General features: G+C 42.5%; 1 protein-coding gene across 1 annotated transcript in view; it reads right to left on the reverse strand.

Moving 5' to 3' along the window:
* Positions 1 to 8,597: 8,597 nt before the first annotated feature.
* The window catches only part of REPS2 (RALBP1 associated Eps domain containing 2), a 107,574-nt gene continuing 91,637 nt past the window's right edge, over positions 8,598 to 24,534 (reverse strand). The window contains exons 15-18 of the mRNA XM_074151593.1: positions 17,422 to 17,505; positions 14,710 to 14,855; positions 12,500 to 12,605; positions 8,598 to 10,739 (exon numbers count right to left, since the gene is read on the reverse strand). Coding sequence (XP_074007694.1) covers positions 10,671 to 10,739; positions 12,500 to 12,605; positions 14,710 to 14,855; positions 17,422 to 17,505 — 405 coding nt within the window. The 3' untranslated portion in view covers positions 8,598 to 10,670. The remainder of the gene's footprint in view (positions 10,740 to 12,499; positions 12,606 to 14,709; positions 14,856 to 17,421; positions 17,506 to 24,534) is intronic.

Raw genomic sequence — 24,534 nt, forward strand, 5'->3', positions numbered from 1 at the left:
TTTTATATGGCTACTACTTACACATTAGTTACAATGCTTTAGGATGGCAGCAATGTTGTTATGTGTGTATTGACAGCTGACCACCACTGCTGCCTATTCGCTCTCTCTGAGTACTGGCTGTATTTCTTAAAGCTCCAGCTGCTGGAAGCAAGGGATTAAAAAAAAAAAAGGTAGCTTAGCTTTAATTCTGAAAAATCTGTGGTTGGGCATTAAAAAGGTGCCCTGAATAAAGATTCAGAAGCCAGAAGTCACATTAAACAAACTTCCCATTTAATTTTCAGTTCTCACTGTTTTTAAGCCCACCTTGTGATTTTGAAAGCTGGATTCTTACATTTAAATCACTGCGGCTTGTAACACCTTGGCCAACATGACACCACAAAAGTGAAGATCATAATCCTTTAAAATAAAGTTGGGTTTCCTACTAATTTCTCAAGTCCCTAAAGAACTTGTAAAATTTATTTTTACCATGTATGATGTGTATTTAGTTTTGCATTCCACTCAACTTGCACAACAAAAACAGACCAGTGTTTCTAAGTACTGTGGCTACTGTGACCTGCAGAATTACTGCTTTGAGTCTTCAGCATCTGCCTACAGCACTTACACGTGCAGCAAACAAATTCAAGTTCCCCTATATGTCACTCACTCTCCATTGTATTAAAAGATATGTAATGAAACTATTGTAAAAAAATAACAGCTACTAACACATACATCTAGGTTGAGGATTAACATAAATAACTTTTGCCCTTCTAACAGATGAGAGGATTATATGGTATCCTATTGTGTAGGCAGTAAATAATCAACCTGGTTTTCTTTTAGACAAAAGCTAAATTTGAGGCCTAAACTACTACTTCTTCCCTAATGATAAAAGACAGCTGCATAAGGCAAAACATGCAGTGATGTCTGAGCACAAAAATGAGAGCAACTCTCAAAAGGCTTTGCAAAGTTCAAAGAGGAACAATAAATACACCTATTGAAGGAAAATAAAAATTGAGATATTTATTAATTTTATTAGAACTAATTTTGATATCTCATTCCTCTCCTGTCTTTGATCCTGCTTCTTTTTCTTGAGAATAAATAGATTAGACTGCTAATGAGACACTTCAGGATGCAAAATTACCTGCAAAATTGTCCTTCTCCCTGGGAGCTTCCCAAGCCCAGGCTTGGAGTTAACAGTAACATAAGCTGCAGAGCAACTCCTGAGCTTGGGATTTGCACTCTCAGGAGATGCACACAGCGATGCTGTTACCTGAGGGAGTGGAAATCAAAGCGCATGAGGTCAGAGGACAATTTTTATCTGTCTGAAGAGACACCTTTTTTTAGCAGTTTTTCAGGGAGATACAGGCTCTCATTGAGTTAAGGCCTGAGGTTTCCTCTCCAGCTCATGCAGAAACTTTTCCATGCAGTTCTCTGAGAAATGCATGGTTACAGAGCGTACCTACTATGGGGCAGGGTGGCTCACACACACTGCTGGTGGTTCTAAAAAAAAATCATTACTTTAAAATGATGCCTCAGGTTCAATGCAAGCATCGAGAAAAGAGAGTGAGAGACAGAGATTCACGCCTGCTTTTACTGACTTGTACAGTGTTATTTACAAATTCTCAATCCAGTAGGATGATCCCAGCCTTCCAGGATGCCAGCTGATGCTTGCACGGCTGCCAGATAGAGGGGGAAACAAAAAAAGGAAAAAAAGAATTAAAAAAAAGGAGTATAAACTCTTGTGTGTCATGATGCCCTATTTTACAGAGTCACTGCTTTAGAAATGAGGTGACAACGAACCGGCTTCAGTTTTGGCTACTCTATTTCAAAAAAACAATAAAAGGAAGGAGAAGAGTCCCAGAGAGAGGCAGCAAAACCAACTGGAGACAAAGAAATGTCTGGAAAAAGACAGGCTGAACAGATGGGAATTCCTCTGTCTATACTGGAGAAAAATAACACAGGAAATGATAAAAAAAAAACCAAACCCATATCAAATAATGAATGGCCAATGGAAAAGTAAAGCAGAAACTTCTGTAAATACGTTTGTATAGAGGTTATACTGCTGAGTGTGTATTACAGGTATTCCTCTGCCTTGATTTATAGAAGAGAGAAATTGCTGTGGTCAAAAGCGAAGCAGATGTTGGCCTCGAGCAGACTGCAGCAGTTCGTGTTGCGGGTTCCAGAGATGCCAGAAGAAACACCAGGATGTCAGCCAAGGCAGTGGCCATCCAAAGTCTTTTCACTGAACCGTTTTTGACAGCTCTGGCCTTCTTCCCTTTTCCTCCAACACTTTTTGGTACTGCCCAATGTCAGAGTGACATTCTGGATGGGTTGGGCCAAGCTGGAGCAACAGCTCCACGTGTTCTGCGTTAGAATTGCTATTAGTCTCAAATATTATTTCTGTAACTTTTCCCAAACTCTGTCAAGGACCCTCGAGTTTCTGAGCTGAGTACAGGTTTCCACAGGCCGCTTCGATATCCAGTTTGCAAAGCTGCAAGTCCACAAGAAGACAATCTCCACCCAGCTGATATGTCATGAAGAGGCCCCTGCGATTTGTCACCCACAGCCAAAGCCACCTCCAGAATCAACCAAACCAAAGTCATAAACCCAACCAACCATTTGTACATGAGAACAAGAGCAGGCTGAGTCCCCCAGGCTATGGGCTGAAAGCAGGACTGTCCAGTAAGCACTTGCACTCTGCGCAGTCTTTCCAGTTTGTGCAAAACCAAGCAATTGCAGGGTGCAGGTCAAATTAAGTAAACAAGACAACGAATCCAACAAGAGGGAATAGTAAGAATATGGCTGAGGGTCCAAGCCATGAAAATATGTATTAAGCTAAGTTAGCTTCATAACTAAGGTGGAGGAAATCAAACTGCATTTTTCATCCTCAAATTAGAGTTTACCTGTGGTGGTAAAACTCGGAGCATGAGGAAGACACTGCTGGCCTGCCTCTGCCTCACCCCTGTGATCCAGCGCTAGCCCTTCTGCCTGCCACATTTGACACAATCACCCATCACTTGTTTACTCTCGCTTTGACGTAGCTCCATGTGCACGTAATGGCCAGCTCTAGCTGGAGCATGATGTACCTGCAACAGAAGTTTGAAAGGCTGTAGGAATAAACATACAGGCTTAAAAACATACATTACTATTTGCACTAACATGGGTGATTGGAGTAAATAGGTTGGGGTGAAACATGAAGGTCAGTTCCAAATCAAAGTGCCCTAAAAAGTCCTGAGATGCCTGGGTGGACATTCTCGACTGAGGATTTTTGCAGTAACGAATTCAGAAAGCGCAGCCCTGAAGAGGCACCTTCTGAGTAACAGAATCACCCAGATATTTGCAGAGCAATCAAAGCAACAGCTTTTTCTTTCTTTCTTTTTTTCCATGTGGTATGGTACTAAGCACTGGAAACAAACTTCTTCCCAAGGAGGGCTCTTTTAATCCCAGGAGGGATTTTGGCTGTTAGTTTCAAGCGACTGATGACTCCGGCAGCGCTGGTTTCTCTAGCATCCAAGCTGAGACACCCAAAAGGCAGTTGCTTTTCTGTTGGCAGCAAATGGTGCCTCCCAGCACAGCTCACCCCAAGGGCTAATTGCTTTTGGAAGTGCACACCTCCATCGCCCAAGGTGATTACTCTGAAGGGAAATTGCTGTAAGAACTCATTAATGACACAGGAAGCCATTATTTCTCACTGAGTATACGGTGTCCTTTAGGAACGGCACGGGGCTGGGAAACAAGAAGCAGGTGAGATCATGTGCTGGCTTTTCCCTCTCAGATAAGAGCACGTAGTAAACAATGCACACTTTGTATCGGTCTGCCGAACACCGGCTTAACGCACCCTAAACCTGTGACAGAGAGCACGAACTGCTGAATTCCTTAAGTGACCTCAAAAGGGAACAGCTCATGTATCAAGTGGCAGTCCTACACCAAAGCCTCCTGATAGCGAGGTATCCAGCAGAGCTTTTCTAAGAACATTATTCTGTTGTGTGGGGGTAGAGCTAGATGTTGGAGGTGCAGCGACTTCCCTGCTACCTCGGAAGCATGGTTACCTCCCCTTTTCCAAAGTAATTTTTTCCTCTCTGACCTGGTCCCACCAGAGCTGACATACTGCCTCCTTCTTCATGTTCCTCCTTGTTGGGCTCTACATGCCATTTGCTGTCATGCGGCTGGACACGCCATCGCTGCCCCACAACTGCCCACCTCTGCAGGGTGAGGAGGTCCCGGTGGAGGGCCTGTGGCAGTGGGACCTTACCTGTGCGTCTGCCAGCTGTTCTGTCCATGTTTCATTGAAGACCACAGCACAGTGATGAGCAAATTCCCTACATGAACCAAGGAAGGGAAGTAAAAAAAATAACGTTTCTTCTGGGAGCAGCCTAGCTAAGGGAAGAATCCCCCTCTTCCTCCCTTCTTCCCTCTTGCAAAAAACAGACTAGATGCAATATATAGCATTGGTGTTGTCTAGCTCATCACATTTCTCATGCATAAAGCATCCTCAAAATGTCCCCAGATAAGACATTCTTCCTAGTTCGTGCTATTTAAGTTAACAATCAATAAATGTAAACCAATTCAGGATTTAACCAGGAACACCAACTCAGTATTTAGCAGGGGGACTACTGGGATAACACAGCTGGGACAAAGCTAACGCTGCTGCTTCCAGACATGTGCCCAAAACAGTGGGCACTGAGGCAACACTGGGGACTTGGAACCCTGCTGCGAACTGACCTCATGTACCCGCAGTCTCTTGCTCCAAAGCGTGTTTGTTTGAGGGCACGCAGTGGCCGGGGGGCTGGCGGGGGCGATAGAACAGGAGGAGCGATGAGACCACCAGGTGAAAGAGCTCGGACCCAGCTATCGGCTATGGAAACCTAGGGATTTTGTTCATTTGTAATTTTCCTTTATTGTCCTTTGCAGCAGAAGCCATGTGAGCATCCCATCTAAGCAGGCATGCTTGGGAGTCAGCACTACCTTAAAAACAGCAGATGCATAAAAAAGGACTTTTGAAGCTTCTTCTATTACTTTTCTTTCCCACTTCCACTAGGAACTATTCCTCTAGAGCAGGAAGACACATCTTTTATTTTTCAAGGAAGATTACTGGAAACATGAATTTGAATACAGAGAGCCAATCTAGAATTGCATGAAGGCACCCCAGAGTACCATCTAATTGTAAAAACTAAGAATGGAAGAGCCATCTAAATCCGTCCCGCTGCCGATGCAGAATAGCTCCCTACAGGATATTTACAAGTTTTTAACGCCTTGGCCTTGTGCCTCACGTGCACCAGAGACATACTTTTAGGCCAATAAAACATCCCTTGTCATGGCTTAATGCTGTGAGAATTAATTTATCACTAATTATTTCCTCTTTTAAAGCCCTGCTCTTTGGATAGCCATGACATAATTCTTAAAAATCGCACTAGTTAAAGAGCAGATATACACCGTCCCCTCCAGCTCCCTGCCCACAAAGGCCAGATATTCAAATGTTTTCCTTTTCCCAGTTTAATTTCAGCTCTTGCAGTTGATGAGGGGCCAAAAACACTGATCATGGGGTGTGCTGGGGATTACAGTTCGAGTCCTCCTGCCCGGGCACCCTCAGACCAAGGGTCTGCTGGAGGCTTGGAAGAGCTTTTCATTCATGGTGGTGCTGCCCTGGTTAGAAAAGGATGAGCCTCATCAGGCTCCATCACAGAGAGAAGTCTGAATACAGACAAAGCGAGGCCTGACAAGGTAAAGATGAAGTTCTGACTTCACTGAAGCCTAAGGAAATATGATTTCATTTTAAGTCTCTCTCTGTCTCTCTCACATACACACAATCCCAACATTAAGTGATTTCATCTTTCATAGTTGAAGGTCAGCCATTTCAACACTGTATTTTTTCCACAGCGACTCACAGTTTCTGCTCTCCTGGCAGATCTGCACAATCGACATCCTAAAAAAACCACAAAAGCAAGGCAATTTGACGTTATTGGACGCTTTTATTTTAATGTAGCACCCAGCTCCATATCACATACATTTTCCAAAATTAGATGGGCATAGTATAGAACACTATACATTTTGCAGCTTACCACGTGGACAGTCTGCAGCTGTGAAAACAAATTGCTTAAATCTGGCTATCTACTTTATAAGTTAAAATTCAAATATATAATAGCCGTAGGGTATTTTTTTTTAAAATTAACAACGATAATGCTTGCAATATGATTTTTTTTATATCAAAAAATCAGCAACAGAGTAAAACATAATGCATATGTTCACAGCGCATTATCATGAAGATAACTGAAAAAAGCTTCAAAATACATCATCTCTTCTCAAAGGTACTACATCACTTGTTCGGGTGTTTTTCTCCTTGAAAAAATACTTTCACTCTTTAGTCAACAAATTGTGTGGCTTCATGAGAGCCTCTTTTCCTTCTTTTATAACCCCGTGTATTTTCTTGTGAAGGACTGTGTGTGCTGAGGGGTTGATGGTGCTGGGAAACGGACAGCCCTCGTTCCCTCGCTAGCAACTTTTATAGGCTCTCTTTCTCCTAATCTGGAAGCTCAGCTGGGAGGAAAGCGGCTTACACACCACCAAAAGGCAATTTCCATATCATGCCCAATCCTGAATGCTTCCTGTGAAGGGTTCCCAGTCCCAACCATCCCTTTGGGGTCATTTCACTGTGCAAATCAGCACCACCCTGCGCCGGTTAGCCCTGGCAGTGTCAAGCTGTGACTGTCCAGGTGACAGGCAAACAAGTTCCTCTCCCCAGTGTGGATGCAGATTTCCCAGCAGCAAAACTACCAGCACGCACGTAAAAACATTTTGGAGGTAATCTTTTGAGTTAAAAAGGATATTCACCAACTTACGAGTAACAGGGCCAAATCCACTGATCGCTGACGTTTTTGCTCTGTCAGCAAAACTCTCTGGAAGAGAGAACTGAGAACTATCTGGAAAGAGGTGGTGATGTTTCCACTGCATCCTGGTATAAATCTAGTAACTAGGAGAAGGACATTGATCATTAAGGATTGATGTTTGTTCACAGGCAGTTTGTTACAAGGAATGCCTCCGAAATGGAAACTGTTCACCTTGCTTAATTACTAGGTCATTATTTATATTTAAAGGCTCAAATAAAAATGGCTTGATCTACAAAGGCAACCAGTCACTACATTTAGCTGGGCATTTTTGCTTTTTCATCACTCAATTACCATGTATTGAAACAAATACTTCATAGGAAGGTATCACCTGAAACATGAACAGATCCATAAAGAAATGCACAATTTAAAGGAAGAAACATAAGTGCACGTTTACACACACACACACGCCCCCACTGAGGAAGATCCTTAACTGGGATATGGAAGAGCCTGTTTAAGAGCCTGCTCTACCTAGTCTTGTCCTCGGACAAAAATATTTAATTGTCCAAACTGGAATAGCTACAGGAAATTGAAGACTTAGAAAGAGGCACATGGTCTGCACATCCTCTCTGATGCAAGGAAGCCGTGCTCCAGCTCCTGTTCCCAGTTATCCTCTCTTGGTGGGCATGTTCTGCTCTGCATAACTACCTACAGAAACCATGAACTGAGGAGAGCGAGACCTCACGCATGGGAAGCTGCTCTTGCTCCTTGGTCAGGCTGTAAGCTGGGACAGGCAGATCCTGGCTGCTATTCTGGGTCAGGCACATCAGGGGTTTAAAGCTGATTGCTCTCCTGTAGCTCAAGAAAGTGCCCTGAACGTTGAGCAAACTGCTTGTGAGGTCTCCCTTTCTCACCAGATGGCCTCTCTTGGGTCTAGGAGCATCTCCCATCCAAAGTTTCAGAACATTAAGGTTTCTGCAAGAAACGACGATTTTGCTGTACCCAAATTTTTCTAAAGGAAAAATATTTTTTGAGAAAATCTGTGATAACTGGATTTAGATGTGAAATTTGACCAGCCAGGACCTGTCAATAGTAGCCATGAGTGTGGCTGCACGGAACAACTGCCTGAAGCACTGTCTTAGAGCTTCACAATGCCTTCTCCTCTCCCTCTCGAAATGCTAACAGCCCCCCAAAATCAGATACACTTTTGCATTTTGCATGGGCTATCATGAATGCTTAAGTACTGAGACATTGAGAAGAACAACTTTCTGTATCATATGTAAAACACTCCAAAATTTCTCCTTGACTATTTCACTTTACTCTCTATATGAAGTAGTGAATCATCATAGCCAAAATTTCATCAAACAGAATACAAATCAACTCACACTCCACATCTTGATGCTGAGTGGGGCATATGATTGCATCCCTAAAAATGCAGGGATGGTTAGATTTTAAATTTTTTAAGTCCTGTGGTAGGGTAACAACTGAGTAAATATCTCATGATCAACTAACCAAGTATCCTAATTTCCAGTGAATGAAAAAAAACCTCTGTATGTTAGAAGGGAGACATCTGAGAAAGACATATAAACCAGACTTCCACTCTTCCTCTGAGCAACATCTATTCCATGAATAATCCAAGTGAAATAAATGGGGGATTATTCCAGAAGAAGCTCCTATCAAACATGAGAAAGCCATCCACTGCCTTAGAAATGCAATGTGCACATTTTTTTGTAATCATTAAAAAGCTTTTTTAAAAGTCACCCATAAAGATAAAAAACAAAGGTGCCACACGATTATTTTCTATCGAACTGTAGGGGTTTATTAACCAAATGACAATGCAAGAACTAAATAGCAAAGAAAGAAAGAGTACTTCATCTCAGGAATGACTCAGTATTATGATAACTTCTGAACAGTACCAACACTAGCAAGAGGGCAGCAGCTGCTTTGCAGCTTCCCAGAAAAGTTTGCAGTTCTCGCATTTTGTCACTGACCAGGAGTGACCCTCTGACCCCAGCTATGCAACAGTCGCATAAAAGAAGTCCCAAATGCAGAGAAATGGTTGATGCTTGTTGACATAGTGGTATTTAATTGAATCGAAACCAATGTGTTACAAAAGCAGACTTTCAGTAACAATTCTGCAAACGCTTGCTTTTACCTTCAGACTTCTGGATCCATGTCCCACATCCACATCCCTTTCAGCAAAAGCAGGCTGTTTCCTCATCACTTCAAACATTCTCGTTGATGTCTGCCTTATCTCTCAAAAAGGTTTTTTTATCTGCTCTAGTGTCCTCTTATACCCCACTGCAGCCATTCCAAGATACACCCTGAAGGGTGGCTACCCAGCTGCTTCAAACCCTTCCCCTCCTTCCTCTCAGCCCCGGGGCCATCCTATAGCTACAGGGAGAAATCATCACACCAACAACGGTAAAAAACTGCTGCACTGTTTCCGCAGAGCAAATGCGTACACTTAAATTAGGTCAGTGAACAACAGGGTATGAAGCACGTGCAGCATCACATTTAAGATGGATAACAGGGAGGCAACATTCCCTTGCAGCGAAAGCACACATCATATCCATGGAGGGAGCAGGCCTGATGCCGCTATGTCTGGAGTCCCCCAAGAAATAAAGCAATATTAGTTTGCCAGCTTCCACTGTGAGAACGCAGACTGAAACCAATGATGACTGCATCCACGGGAAAATTCCCTCTGAATTCAGTTGGCCCTAGATCACACCCAGGTAAAAAATTAACCTTTGTTTCTTCATTTAGAAAGGAGATGGGTATTAGCAGCTTCATCCTACCAGTAGCATCTCCAGTGAGGTGCAAAGGAACCTTAAAGAAAGCCTGATGTAGAAGGCAATTATTTCCGTCACACATTTTTATAACCTCTTATATAGCACTTTTGCTATCTTTCTTCTTTTGGAAATACAATTCTTGTACACATCCTTGAAACAAATCAGCAGCTATTAAGAAAACAAAGCAGACTAATACAAATGTACATAGAACGGATTTTATAAAAATGCCCCAAAGGCATTTTTAACCTCTTGTTAGAAATAGACTGTTGGTTAAAAATAAAAAAGAAAAAAAGAAAAAGAAAAAAACGCTATAAACCAGTGATCTCAAACATGCTACAAGTATGCAGAGATACTGGCAATTGCAAGCAAGTGATCAAACACTGGTGATAGGAAGCAGTTACAGCTCAAAAAACATATTTTCTTTGTAACTTCCAAAATAATTAAGTTTTAGTATTTTTTACTGTTCTCTCATATGATTTGAACTTACAAAATACAAGCTCTAACATTAAAATACATCCGTGATTGCATAATAAACAGTGCTAAGAAAATAATTATCTGATGTGATTGCGGATAAAGACTCTGTACGTCTAGTGAGTTTTATTCTTGTAGTACGTTAAACCCACAGGTACTCTACCATGATACAATCCTACAGGAATCAGTAACATCCAGAAGCCCATCTCAGAGTATGAGTTTTAAACTTAAGCAAGAATTCAGGAATGCTGTACCTCTTAATGACCAGGGCAGGAGGTGCTGCCAGAACACGTATAAATCAGGAATTCTTTACATAAATAAAATACTCTCAGGTTATTCATTTCAGCAATAAACTGCATTTAACACATTAGGCTGGGAAGAGGGAGGAAAGAAGGCAAAGCATCCCTCTCCAGTCAGATATCTGCTTTCTGTACCTTCTTTACCTGCAAAGGCAAAGGCGTGCAGCAGGGTGAAGGGAGACCCGACAAGGTGGTCCACCCCACTGCCACCACCTCAGCAGACACCCTACCCAGCTACGCCGCCCTTCTCTCCTTGGCAAGGCTGTCGGGATGCAGGCTCTGCTCTCGCTGCTGCACGGAGGTGCGGGAGGTCACAAGACGGTGACGGGACGTAGCTGCTCCAGCTGCGTTTCCAAGGCAATGCGTTCCTTGTGAACCTCCTGCAGGAGGGAGAGAGGTGTGCTGTTAACTTTTGGGATGCTTGCATGCACCACCCCGCTCCCGGTAAAGATCAGCCAGGCAAACTGCTGGCATTGACCGGGTGCTTGGGGCTCTGCTGGTTAAGAAACTCTCCTTGCAGTCTCAAAACACTGTACCAATGCCTTGCAACCATGCTGCACATCTGTCTGCTGCCTCCTCCTTATGGTGGGGCAATATGGAGGCTCAGTCTCTTACTTGGGTGATCATGGAGAGGAGCAGACATCCACTGGCCAGTGCAATAGCTTGGGCCAGTTTGACAATTTTACCAAAGAAAATGAGGTTACTTTGAAATCACAGTTCCCTCTAAACTGCATTTTTTAAAAAAAGAATTTTTGGTTCATGCAACCAATCTCTCCTATTAGAAACAAATGAGACTTAGACTTTCTAAGACGACACAGGCTTCGCAATCCACCTCTTTGGCAAATGTGGCAGGAAGCTCATCAGTCTGGGTCAGAAACTAACTGTGAAGGCTTTGGGGATCGGCTATTTTGGGAAAGCCTCTCCTGGTCTCAAGGCTGCCCCTGAGGGGCACCCAGCTCTCACTAACCTCCTGGCAAAGGGCTCCTGGCCCGTCTGGGAGCGAGGCTGACCTGTGACTCCTACAGGCTTTGGTAACCAATTTGGGCAGCCCCAGCCCAGGAGCGCATCTGAACGCTCCCCACACCTCGTTGGAAGCTGTGCCTGAGGGGCACCCATCATGTCTTCTGGTCCCCATGAAAACAGGCCCTGCTCCAACAGGAAGCTTCCAGGCAGCAATACAACTTGAAGGACAAGTTCAGTTTTCTGCTCTTGTGTGAACTCACGCAAATCTCTGTCTTTACGTGTTTCCTTCACCCTATGGTACAACACAGATAAAAGCACTGGCCTGTTTCCTGCAGGTCAGGGAGTTTAAGCATGCTGAAGATAGGGCATGGAAGCAGATAAGACCTGAGCCAAGGAATGATGGCAATGTGCTGTCATTAAAAGCTTTCACCCCCTGCTTATTTCAATCACCATCCTATATTTTGCTATGATTTCAGTATAGAGCATCCAACCTGTATTTCTCTTGCGAGATCCTTGAAAACCAGTTAAAAAAATATGTTAAAGCAAAGTTGAACATGCAAACTTTCACCTTTACCGAAGAGAAAGTTTAACTGAGGGTTCACCTCCCTTTCCAGACAAGTGTGTTCATAATATGCAAGGAGGAAAAAGCTGTAACAGGTGAAAAACTAAAATCTGTATACCTTTGGACTGAGAAAACAGAAAAACCAGAACTGACATTTATAAGAAAACAGCCCCTGGAGAACATGTTAACAGACAAGTCAGCAGAGATTAAAAATCAGCGTTAGATGTTCACAAAAAGCATGGTTTAGCCAGTCCATGTATACCAAATGCCTGACTCCAGGAGACAGTTACGTAGCACAACTGACCAGAAGACAAGAAAGTTATGAGTGAGTTGCTCTTCTGCACTAGATGACATCATCACTTTACCAAACTTTTCAGAAAGACAAAGTTCACCCTTTAGACTTACTCTAACTGCCAGAAGAGCTGCATGCACATGGGTAATAGCTTTTCCCAGAAAGCCTCATCCTACCCACTCATACAGTATAGTTATTCCCTTCCAGAAAGCAGGAAATAACACAGTAGGTTTCATCTGAGAGGATGAACAAGATTCTCTGCTGGAGGTGACACATAACTGATTGCAGGGAGCTTTGTCACTGATTTTCAATGCATTCCTTACCTTCAGCTGCTGCTGGAGCTCACTGTTCAACCTGGCGAGCACAGCATTGGCTTCTTTGTTTTTTCGTATAGCGGTCTGAATAGCCCTTTTCTGCTTGGAAGACTGTCTGCCAGACAGATAAATACAAAACATTTCAATTAAGAGCTTCAACAGTGGCTGGTGCCAGAAGACCAGCCATCCATTTTGCGTGTCTGTACTCTATACACACTGGACTACACTTCACAGACAAGGTACAAACTACACATTTAAGAGAAGAAAAACGTAGCACTGAAATGAGATGGCTGAATCAGGTAGACTATTTGAAAGTAAAACAGTCACATTTCTTAACCTGAATGCCAGAAACACTTTAGGCCATCTCAATTATTTAAAAATCACTGCATCCTGATTCATCTTAGAATAATCCTTGCACTTGTACTTAAGAATAATCCTTGTACTTATTGCAGCATCTTTGTTTTAGCGGTTTTCAGATACTTGTAGAGTTCAAAGATTCAGGAATGGGTAGTAACAGAAAATACAAAAATCATTCTATGTGGAAAGAAAGGACATCCGCGTGAAAATACTGCCTCAGATTTTTTAGGGCACTGCTGATTCTGATCTTTGTTTACTTCAAAAATTAATCTTTTTTTCATTCAAAGCAGTAATTTCCACCAAAACCATCTGATGTCACACAAGAAGATGGCTTACGGACTTTCCTCATCTCTTTTGCTGCTTAACTTTTTTTTCTCCTATTATTATTATTACCTTATAGCCCATGGTAACTGATCCGAAAGAAACTACAGTTAGGCAGACAGGTACAAAAGGATGCAGATCTCTACATAAGGACCAACCTATTCCAAGAAACAGAGGAACAGGAAAAAGGAAGGAAAATACAGAAAATATTGGCTAAATATCCAAGCCTTTTTCCAAATAGATTATTTTAAAAGTTTTACATGAGGTATCAAGAGTTTTTTAATGACAAATTTGATCTAAAAAAGATGCTCTATTTAAATAAGGTCTATAGGGGTACACAGTCGCCATCAGCTCTTCCTCTTAAAAAAGCTGATGGCACTGATCTTTGCAACAAAATCTGTTTCACAGCACAGGCAGGTCTTTATGCTGTTATCTTCCAGTGAACTGAAAGTTTTCTGCTTCATGATTTTGCTTCAAACTACTCTCCATAGGCTATAAAGTAATAATGGTAAGAAAAAATAAAAAACAGGGAGCTATACCTCCATAGTCATTTAAACATTTTAGGAAAGATATAGACATGACAGGATTAAGTCGAGATGCTAACAAATGTTGTTATCTTTCTTTGAACCACTATGGAATATGCTCTCCCAAAGCACAAAATAGCACTTTAAGGGCATCCTAGGAGCCTTATTACTTATTCTAATCTCCAACTATGCAGCACAGATTCAGTCTACTGATAAACAGTTTGCCAAGACCCACTCAACTGATTTCGGCAGCTCGGTTTTGTTTCAGACAAAACCAGATGTCTTTGCAAGGCTTTGGGTGAAGGAGGGCTATAATGTTTGCACACTGTTTCAGTTGAGGGAGATGTACAGACCCAGTAGAGCTTCAAGTTCCTTCGCTTACCATTTGCATAGCCCCTTCTCCACTGCTATTAAATAAATACATAGTGAAATCCCTACAAGTCTTCATTGCTGACAGCTTCAACAGCCATATTTATGACAGCAAACAACACATGCTGGGTCTAGCAATTATCGGATTATCACAAGTGGTCTATGGCTTGGCTCATACCAGTGGCGAGTGGCAAATTACCATTTCTAACCTGCCTTGCCATGAAGAAACATCACAAGAATATGACCAACATCAAGAGCTTCATGAGTCAACTTCCTGGGCACTTATTTAGTCGTATCTGTCCACAAGAATGAGCAAAATTCCAGAAGATATGTGTAAGGCAAAACCACACACCCACAGAGCTAACAGGAGCTGTGTTAGAGATGCTGGTTGAACAGCTAGGCTTGCTCTTCAGACGTGTCTACCAGATACAGAGGTAGGACACCTTTGAAGAGGCTATCCATCAAATATCATCAAGTTATACAGTCACAACAGACTTAGCCTGCATTTGAGAAGACAGATGTAGATTTCAGAGACCTGCATCTTGCGGAGCATTCCCAAAACCAGAACTATTAAGCACAAAATGACACAAAACGCAAAGCCTGCCACATCAGATCTCACGGTTTGGCATGCTTGGTACAGGTTTTTACTTTTGGACTGGGAGGTGCGGCTTGACTGCTGGCAGGGAAGAAGTCACATTTACAGTGGGAGAAAGCTCGGGGGTCTCCAGCCCCTGCGTCTCTGTCCGGAGCTTCCTGCGGGCAGGTTTGGAGGGTGGCTGAGCAAGAACAACCTCCTGCAAGGGAGAAGCACAGCAAGGTTAAGTCAGGCCATGTGTCTGCTGCCACTCAGCCGGGGAATACCTGTGAGACAGAAATTGCTGACAGCTGGCCTAAGATTTCATAATTTAAAGAGGTACAGAGCTTAATTCAAATTTGGTAATAGCCTCTCAGGTTTCTGACTTCGAAAAAAGGAACAATAACTCCCGCAAACCCTTAATGAATGAAATGATTATACTGGTGTTTTGTCTTTCGTCTGGGAGACATGCTCTTCAGAACTGGATTGTATAGCTCTGTGCACCTTTGCGGGGGGGGGTGGGGGTGGGGTGGGTGAAGGGGGGAGTATAAATACAAACACTGGCCCCCAGTTGACCCAAACAAGAACCAAAACAAGATTTATTTTTAATTATCCTCAGTTGGTAAAAATCAATAATCAATCACTTGCATCCCAATTTACTACCTCACCCCATCTGGCATGGAGTCTCTCCCTTCTCCTCTCTTACATAAAGCAACACTGAAAGTAGTTTAGAAAGACACTTGTATAAAATGATCCATGCAAAATTAAGATGTTGGAAACGTAGAAGGACAGTTACTTCTCCTAGTAAGTTACATCAGAGAGATAAGACTGGTTTGTAGGTAAAACAAAAAGTCTTGGATTTTTATGCCTTAATTTAAAATAATGAAAAGACTTATCAATAAAGACATCCTTTCTTTTTGTTTTAATGACTTAAAGCTGTTTATCATTTTCAATGTATTTTATTATTAGATCTCTTTTACAAGAGAGAGAACTGTTACTGCTCCATTTAATGAATGAGAAAGCTAAGACTCAAAAAGCTGAAGCAACTTGACAAAAGTTATACATTTAGTGTCACAGTCAAGACCAGAGACCAGATTTTATCATCACTTCCACAGTGTGCATTTTACTGGGCCAGACTATCTTCCTTACTATGTTTTGGCCAAGGATTAATAAAACAAGAAAAAAAGAAATGAGGAAGTATTTAATGACCCAGCAATCGTAAGAAAGGAACAAAAAACATGGTAGTAAGCAGCCTGACTCAGCAGAAGAGGCAACTGATGGTGATACAGAATGAAACCAACATAAGTCCGTCAATAATTAGCATTAGAGGGATTACAATTATTAAAGGAATTAGAATTATAAGGGAACAAGGGGTTTCAACATTAAAAACAGAGTTCTGCCATTACTGAAAAAAAAAAGACCTAAAAATATTATGAGATCTTTTGATAAGGACGTCAGCACATCAGCACTGCACAGATCTCAGATAATACCGTGCTCTGAACTCCTGTGCATATGCGCAGCTCCCTGCAAACACATGACGTACGGCAAGTGAGGACCTTGCGTATGCCTTCTACAACTATAAACTGCTGGGATGACAAATGCACAATCCCAGTCTACCCTGAACTGCCCAAACCTACTAAACCCATAGGATAAATCCCTCTTCCATTTCAAATGCAATACTGGAAAAAATGATGCAACACCTAAAAGCAGAGCCCTCCGCTGGTCCTTTGGAAGGTGGGTCAATGACCTGTTTCCCACACCCCCCAGTTTCCCTGGGGCTTCTCTGTATTTTAGGGAGCCAGGTGGAATGAGGGCGAGCATGAAGTAGGTGGACCACAAGGATTTAATTTCCCCAGCAGGGCTGCAAAGCAGAGGAAGGAAGAAGCAGGGCTAGGCCAGTAGCAGCATGCGGTGAGCACAAGTGGACACTGTCCTGAAAGCCTTATCGCATATAGGAAAAGACACCGGACATTTGTCTGTGCCCCTCATTAGGGTAAGAAGTGTGATGATGCTCCCTGGGCAAGGTACGCACTAGGTACAGCTCCTGCCAATATAGTTCTTGGTTGAGTGAGCAAAGGTCTTGTAGGTGCTCCCCAGCTGCAGGAGGGGCCGTAGTGGGGAGGACTTGCATTTGCGCCCCATCAAAAACCTCTTCTGGCTGGGGCTGGTGGAATGAAGTGGTGGGAGCTTGACTAGGAGTGGGGAAAGGCTCACAGCAATTGCTAAGGCCACTCCATCCCTAAGCAAGGCCCTGTGAAGACTGCCATTGCAATTTCAGTACTTACTTTCTACAAACGATAAGTTCGTGCAAAAACATATTAGAAACGGCACATCTTGAGCAAACTCTCCCAACCTACGTACATTTAGTTGCAGATTCTGATCCCTAGCAAACAGGTGTGGTTACATCAAAACTGAATCCTCAATAACTGGAAGCAAAAAGTGCGTCACAATTTGAAAGAATTACAGGGGGGCAGGGGTCAAGTACAACCAAACCCTTTTTTGTCTTCCCTAAGGCTCCACAAGCCCCTATTGATTTGAAACAAATGGCAAGCTGCCTCTTTTAAAGCACGTGCATCGATGTGTATGTACTAAGAGCTTTCTTAATGATTTATCTGAGCTGATGTCACACGTGATCCCGGTTCTCTCTAGCGTCTTGACCTCCAGAGAAGGTAAACATGTAAAAATGTAACCTTAACCCTCCATTTAATTGCTTTAAAACTTAAAGCAACCACATTTGTAGACGAAGGCAAATCACTCCACAATGGTACAGCAAGTGCAGGTCTCACCTTTTTTGCAGAACTGTTTTCTTCTGCCTGCGACGGGGGTCTATTCATCTGAGGATGTAATTCAACCTCAGATACTTGCTCTGTCTGCAACAACAAATCAATCATTGCTACACCCAGAAAATGACTACAAGTCACATAAAATAAAGTCAAGGAAAGGAAACGTTACACACAAAAGAAAAGTTGCTTTAACAATTCAACAATAGGGGAAATAGAGATCCAGGGTGACAGCGGGACGGATGACATATGTCTTTTGCAGATTTTTAATGAAACCGTTTTCTTGCACTTTATTGTGCTAGGAAAACAAGAGAAAAGTTTTTCCTGTGAAGCATTAGGAACCATGTCTCTGAATGTAAATGACCTAGTAGCCAGAGTTTCTTCTGGAGTTACCCTTGGGGGAGGTGGATAAAAGCTGGAAAGATATTGGTTGCGCCCTGTCACCTTATCATCTCCTGACACTGATGAAAATTCATCGGAGTAAGCCTCTGTCTTTGAAGTTTGCAAGGCTGGAGTGAGAAAGTCTGAATTATATCAAAAATCCCAGTAAAGTTACTGAAACCACAAGTCATAAGAGAAGCCAAATAAATCTTCTTCCCTCCTCCCTTCTCACGTTTCAAACCGAAGCCGAGCTGAACACTCATCACACAGGTCTACACTTGGGCAAAACAAAACACCCTGCCCCCCGAATATCTGACCGAGCAGCAAGTTAAAACACAGAAGATTAATCCCTTGCTTCGCCTCTCCTGAAATCTTCCAGCATCTTTCGATTTGCTTCACCAGGATACGGTGAAGAGCAGCACATCAGCTACAGGAGGGCGGCAGGATTTGGAGCTGCCCGTTCCCGGGCATGCTGCAGCAAACATGGTATAAATACAACATAAACATGGTATGAACATGGTGGGGCTGTTTTCTGTCCAGAAGGTATGGGCTGGCTCTGCAAGACGGGGAAGGCAGGCAGGAGCAGGGAGGCTGAGGGCACTTGGCACTGGCAGACGACCTCTTCTCTTCCCCAACTTCTGACAAGCGTGAGCCAGGCTGGCAACAACCCCCCCAGGCAGGAGAAGCAACCCACCATCCAGCTCCCTCCTCAAAAAAGGTTCGTTTCTACGCAGGTGGAAGCCTGCATTTAGAACCAAGTTCAAGGCAAAGGTCAAACTTTAGAGGAGCCAGGATTTTAGCCATAAAAATAATAGTAACAACCTGATGCACACAGAAGAACCTAATTCGCTGCTGTCAAGAGATTTCTGCATAGGCTCATCAAGCTCTGCAGCAGTCACAAGCTTCCCAATGCTTAACTGTAAGTTAAATAAAAATGACAGAAAGCACAGAATTTGGTGCGTTTAAAAAGGAGGGACTTTTTCATACCACTTCCATTTCTTTCATAACACACACAATAAGAGCTGTACAGAAAGCTGCAGGGGAAACGCGCTTCTGTCGGGTTACTGCTGTTCTCCAACCGTACGGTGTTGAACATGTGCACGGAGGGGGGAGATTTGTCATCTTTTTTTAAAGCGCATGTGAAATGCCTCTGGAGAGGAGGAAAAGGTATGTTGGCTGACAAGATTTCTCTCCTCCCCCCTCCTCTAAGTGTGCTACATCTGTAGTGCTATCTGATGGTTAAGAAAACCCACAAAACAAACCCACCCTGTAATTTTCCGGTACGATTTGAATATTAGTATCTTAAATATTTGGATTTTGATAACTATTTGATACTAACATTTCAATTCTGGAAGCTTTTGATGGATTTAAGAGCCTCTTCTATAGTGGTAGATTTCTCGTACAAACAGGAGAGTGAAAGGAAAAAAGCAATCTTTTTTTCTGTCTACAAAAACCAAAGACCCTTAAAAGTGCATTTAACACAACAGAGCATTTCTTTATCAGCAAGCTGAATAGCCCCTATCTCCCTGATTTCTACAACCACTTCTTATATATTTGAAAGAAATGAAGGCTCTACGCACTGGTAACAGTGGCCTGGCCATGTCCATGAAGCCTTCATGAATGATTCCAGGATAAGTTCAAAGTTCAAATACCCAGTCAAGCCACAAGATAAATTTGGGACCGAATCACATCACTTTGACAAATCATTCATTTCAGGACAGCAAGAGTAAACACAGCCTTTCAGAGAGCCACGTAATACATATACTATAAACTATAGCTTTGCTGCACAACACTGAGCAATGGCAGAGGAACACAAGAGCCAACTCTTCGTGACCTTTCTTGGGCAGGGAGCACTAGATACCCCCTAACCAGGCCAGGCAGGCAGTTTCTGGTGCTCACACTTTTATTAGAGTCTACTTTAAATCTTATGTCAAAAGCAAGAATACAGAATGAAAAAGAAAGGAGACCAACCCCATGTTCTTTATATATAGATAAAATGCAGCTCTTCAAGAACCGATGTGTTCAAACAGTGTAGAAGTAACTAAACAGACTGCTACTCAATTGCAAATAAGCAGGAAAATTGAAATCACAGTAATATAAAGGACTTGAGGTAAGTGGGACAAAAAAACCTCCCAAACTTTTGCAGAATCCCCCCCATTTTATTTTATTTTTTAATGGTCTCATTGCAGGGAATACTATTTTAAACTGAAGGGAACTGAAAAGGGAAAAAAGGATAAACTTGTGGTGGAAACAAATATAAATCAGAGTGCTGATGCCAGAAAGGGTAAGATTTCAAAAATTTCCAACAGTTCGGTATCACGGTTCCTCCTGACGCAAGATACATTTTTTACTAGCCGAGTGCTGTGATGTGGCTGTCAGCCGAACCAGCTGTGGCAACCGCTGTGCTGCAGGGCTGTTGGTTGAGCCACTGGGCTGGCCGCTCCTCCCCACTGCCTGGATGTGAGGATGGCAAAGCACAGCAGCCAGCAGGCCAGGGACTGGCTGGAGCAGGCAGGTGGTAAAAATAAATAAGTAGTTATATTTGAAAAAAAAAAAAAAAAAAAAAAAAGAAGGAGAAAAGAAAAAAAAAAGAACAAGTTCTGGTGATGCAGCTCATGCATAGTGAATAAAACCAAGTGACTGCCATGTCCCTAAAGTGCCACCTAGTGGCATGTGGGACAGGTAATTTCTGAGTGTTTTCATTCGAGGAGAGTACCAAAAAATAGCCGTCTGCATTATTCAGAGCCTGCAGAGTGAGTGTGCCCCACAGGGTGGGCAGACAGCCGGGCTGGGCACGGCAAGCCTCCGCTCTTTGGCGAGCTTCGTGCAGAAGCCAGTTCTGCGCATTAATGATCTGCCAGCAGAGCTGCACGTCCCCCTCTACGAAAGATCTCCATTCCTCAGAGCGATGTGCCTCTGACACAAGTGCCCAAGCATAAAAAAATCGGTATGCTGTCGCAAGGGATTTTGTTCAGGGACTGACAGCGTTTAACCCCGGCAAAAATCTTTTGTTTAACTGCAACGCGCATCAATGCAAAGAAGGTTTGCTGATTCAGCTGCCCCAACAAAGTCCTCTAGGCAAGGCCTGAGAGGCTTTACAAATACGTTTTGCAAGCTGATGTCTCCCCACACTAGCCCCACGTGGATTTTAAAGGAAAAATAACTCCTGCTTCTTCTTTTGGCAGAGGAATTCTTCACAGATTTCATCCCTTTCGCTGATTTCGACGTGGGGTAAAAGCTAGTCCCTGTAGCCTCTGGTCATGGGCAGAGTGAGACCAGCTCCAGGACACTCCAGCTCAAGCTTGTATAAAAGAGTGTAAGGAGAAGGAAACCCATCAGGAGCAGCTGAGGTGGGTTCCCTTTAGTTCTTTATCGGTTTTACACCATGCTTAGGGCAATGGTATAAAATGTCTTTGGGCAACACAGTTCTCATTCAGAAACACAACAATAAACCGCCTCCCCTCCACCAAATCAATAAATGTCTTAATGTTTTCCCACATCTTGGAAACTTCTCACCATTATATTAGGGTTTAAAAAGCTTCACCACTGGTTTATAAAACGAAAAGATTATACATTATGGAATATGGTCTTCCAAAGGAAAATTCAATTACAGTAGGGTAAAAGTGCTTAAAAGTACACCTCATTCATGTCCACAGAATGGAGTAATCAGAATTGCTGCTGTACCAATACGGCTGGGTCCGCATCCAGGTTTAGAGTAGTTGGGCAAAGAAAATCCTGCTCATGTGTGCTACCAGCAGGGCAAAAGAGAGTTTGCAGACCAGGCCTAAGAGCATCTTGATTTTGGGAAGAGGAGTAAGTGACCAAAGAAAAGAGCAAGACAGTGTCCTATTCCAAATCTCCTGAATAGCTTCTCTTTCCAAAGACCAAAGTCCAGTTATTAACAGTCAGTATCGCCTTTTTCCCCACTGCAGTCTCATATTTTCTAGGAATCGTCATACCTTCCTCATTCTTCAAGGCACCAGACAAAACTGGCCAACAAAGTTTCTGTACAGTGGCCATGGCCAGAGACCAACTTGTGGCCTACAGCCAATATTGAGCATTAGGACAGATAATTATCATTAGGGAGAGTATTAGGAATCGCAAATGCTCATTATTTCATCGCATGATCCTTGACCAGCCATTCATAATCTCCTCACTGCTCCATGTGACAATACTTAACAGTACCTTTCTAAAAGAATACGTAACGCTCACTTAAGCACAAAGTGCTTTGAAAGCCTCAGATGAAAGATTTTCATAACTATAAGAGAACACATTACCTTAACAACTAATTCTTCACTTACATTTCCAGTTCTTTGCTTTGCAATTCTGGATTATATGTAAATTTCACACCCACTTTTCAAGACAATCCATAACTGATCTTGCAGAACATAAGGTCTGCGCGGAGCTTTCATATTTCTGTTACCTGGGAGCTTTTTTGCAAGAGGTGAAGTATATATTCAATCTTTCCCACAATTCAATCTCGCCCACACTTACGCTCCAGGCTAACTTTACACATGGAAATAGTCAATGGCACTACTCACAGAAATGAAATTATCTCTGTGCATTCATTGGAATAGCCCATAATCATTACCTATACAGTGCCACTGCTTAGCTTCGCAAAAAAAGTATTGAGAACAGCTTATCTGTAAGAAAAAGCAGGATGCTAAATATGCTTAATGCTCAGTATGTGCCCATTGCAATCTTCTATCATCTCTACGTAAGTTCATTTAAGAGGTATTTTGCTTCTTTCTAAACATTCATATTTTTGCGCTTAATGCCAGTTTCTAAGAAGTCAAGATGTCTCAATTCCCGTTTCTGTGAGTCTTGTGCATCCCACACTGAATCATCAATTCTTTTTATTGCTTGTTACAGAAACTGAAAATGATAAGACAGAAAGAAAACCCGTAGGGATGCAAATGCAACAAGCTGCCAGGGTCTTAGTGTGCTGCCTGCTTTCTCAGCGCTGTGCAGCCCTGAAGTTTTGATAAGCTTTTTCTTTCCCTGAGCTATCTGAGGGCTGGTGATAAGGTTGAGGAAAAAGGCAGTAAATACAAACAAATTGCTGCAACGTTCAGCCCATTCGCAAGGAAAGAATAAGACCCAGATGGAAGCATTAACAATCTGTTTTAATACCCCACTTCCACAAAACCAGATTAACGTAAGCTAGAAAGGGGTATGTGCATTCCACTAGAGATATAGGCACTAGATTCTCAGCTTTTTTTGTTGTTGTTTTTACAATAAACGTGAAGCCAAATTCAAAACTTAGTGCAACACATTTTAATTAAGATACTCGCCCTTATTCCGTTCTCCCAGAAACCTCTTTAGAAAGGATTTTATGGCATCCATCAGCTACTCCCCAAATTCAATTTTAACTGTGCTACTTTCCACCACTTCTTAAACCGTAATTTATTTTGTCTGGCCATTTTAGATTTAATATATAATTTTCATGAGAGGAAGATAATCCACTTGGTATTATATTAAAGTGGCAGATGGCAAAATCTTTCATGTTACAGAAGACTCCCAGTTTTATTACAGTTACAGGCTTCTTCAGTACCTATTGCACTGATTATACGACATGTTATTCTGCAGCAAAATCGTGGAGATGATAAAAAATCCACCCTCTTCTTGCACAGTGGTTGTAAATGCAAGCTAAAAAAGGTATTCCTTTGGTTTAATATAAAACGGTTGTCTGGGAGAATACCATCATGTATATAAATAGCATGCTGCTTTTTTTTTGTTTGTTTTTTAATTTCTATAACAAAAAAGGTTCTTCCCATAAAGCTCCAGGTGTCCTGCCAACACTTGAAATTCATCACATAATTTTACACAGTAAGGAGTTATCTCAGTTTCCCGAACATTTTCTCCGAACAGCTTTGTGACAGAGATAAGCAAACCCTACCTCATCCTCCATGTACTTTGGCTTTATCTAAAGACGTTGGCCATGGGTGGACTTCCCAGACCAGCTTCCAGCATGAAGCCCGCACGCAGCCATCCCACTTGGGAGGCCGAGTGGTCTCAGCAGGATGGACCTTTCCCCACCTCTTGGCCTTGGCACAACAGATCAGCGTGGGCACATGTAATTGATGGTTACAGACCCACCCTGAGCGTACCCCATGCTTAAGGCTTTCCATGGATTCAGCAGAACATGGAGCCATGTTATTAGAGACAACTTATTGAACTGGGTCCCAGTTTTTACTTGCAATTCTGGATGATGAATGGCAAAAAAGCTTCAAGGAACTATGCAGTATTGAGTAACACTTGCTGAGCAGAACATTCGATATGTTAAAAAGAGTAATATCTTCACTTTCCAACAACACCAGGTGCCTGTGACTGGGCAGGGAGACCCACCCACCATCCCTCACAGCACTTTTTCCATGATTTCACCAAATCAATAACATCTAATGGTAATGACGGCCATTAAAGCGGCAGTCTAATTCTGAGCTCATACAACACAGTGAGATTTTAATCTTCAGAGCTGCAACGTACTCAGGATACTTCAATTTGATAATGTTAACAGCTGCCTACCTCCTCTATTTCACTCAAACACTTTGCCTTTGCCCAGAATTTTTTCAGTGCCTGTCAAAACTGCCACCGTGGAACCAGTGGAAAAAACCAGGTCCCAAGGTCTCCAGAAATAAAAGTCCAGCACAAACCATTGTGAATTTACAAAACCAAGAGGCTTAAAATTTAGACTCTGGGAAAAGAGACTATTTTTTTTCAGCCAAGATATACAGGGTT

This window comes from Numenius arquata, chromosome 1 (assembly GCF_964106895.1).
Source record: "Numenius arquata chromosome 1, bNumArq3.hap1.1, whole genome shotgun sequence".
In the NCBI taxonomy this organism is placed as follows: Eukaryota; Metazoa; Chordata; class Aves; order Charadriiformes; family Scolopacidae; genus Numenius; species Numenius arquata.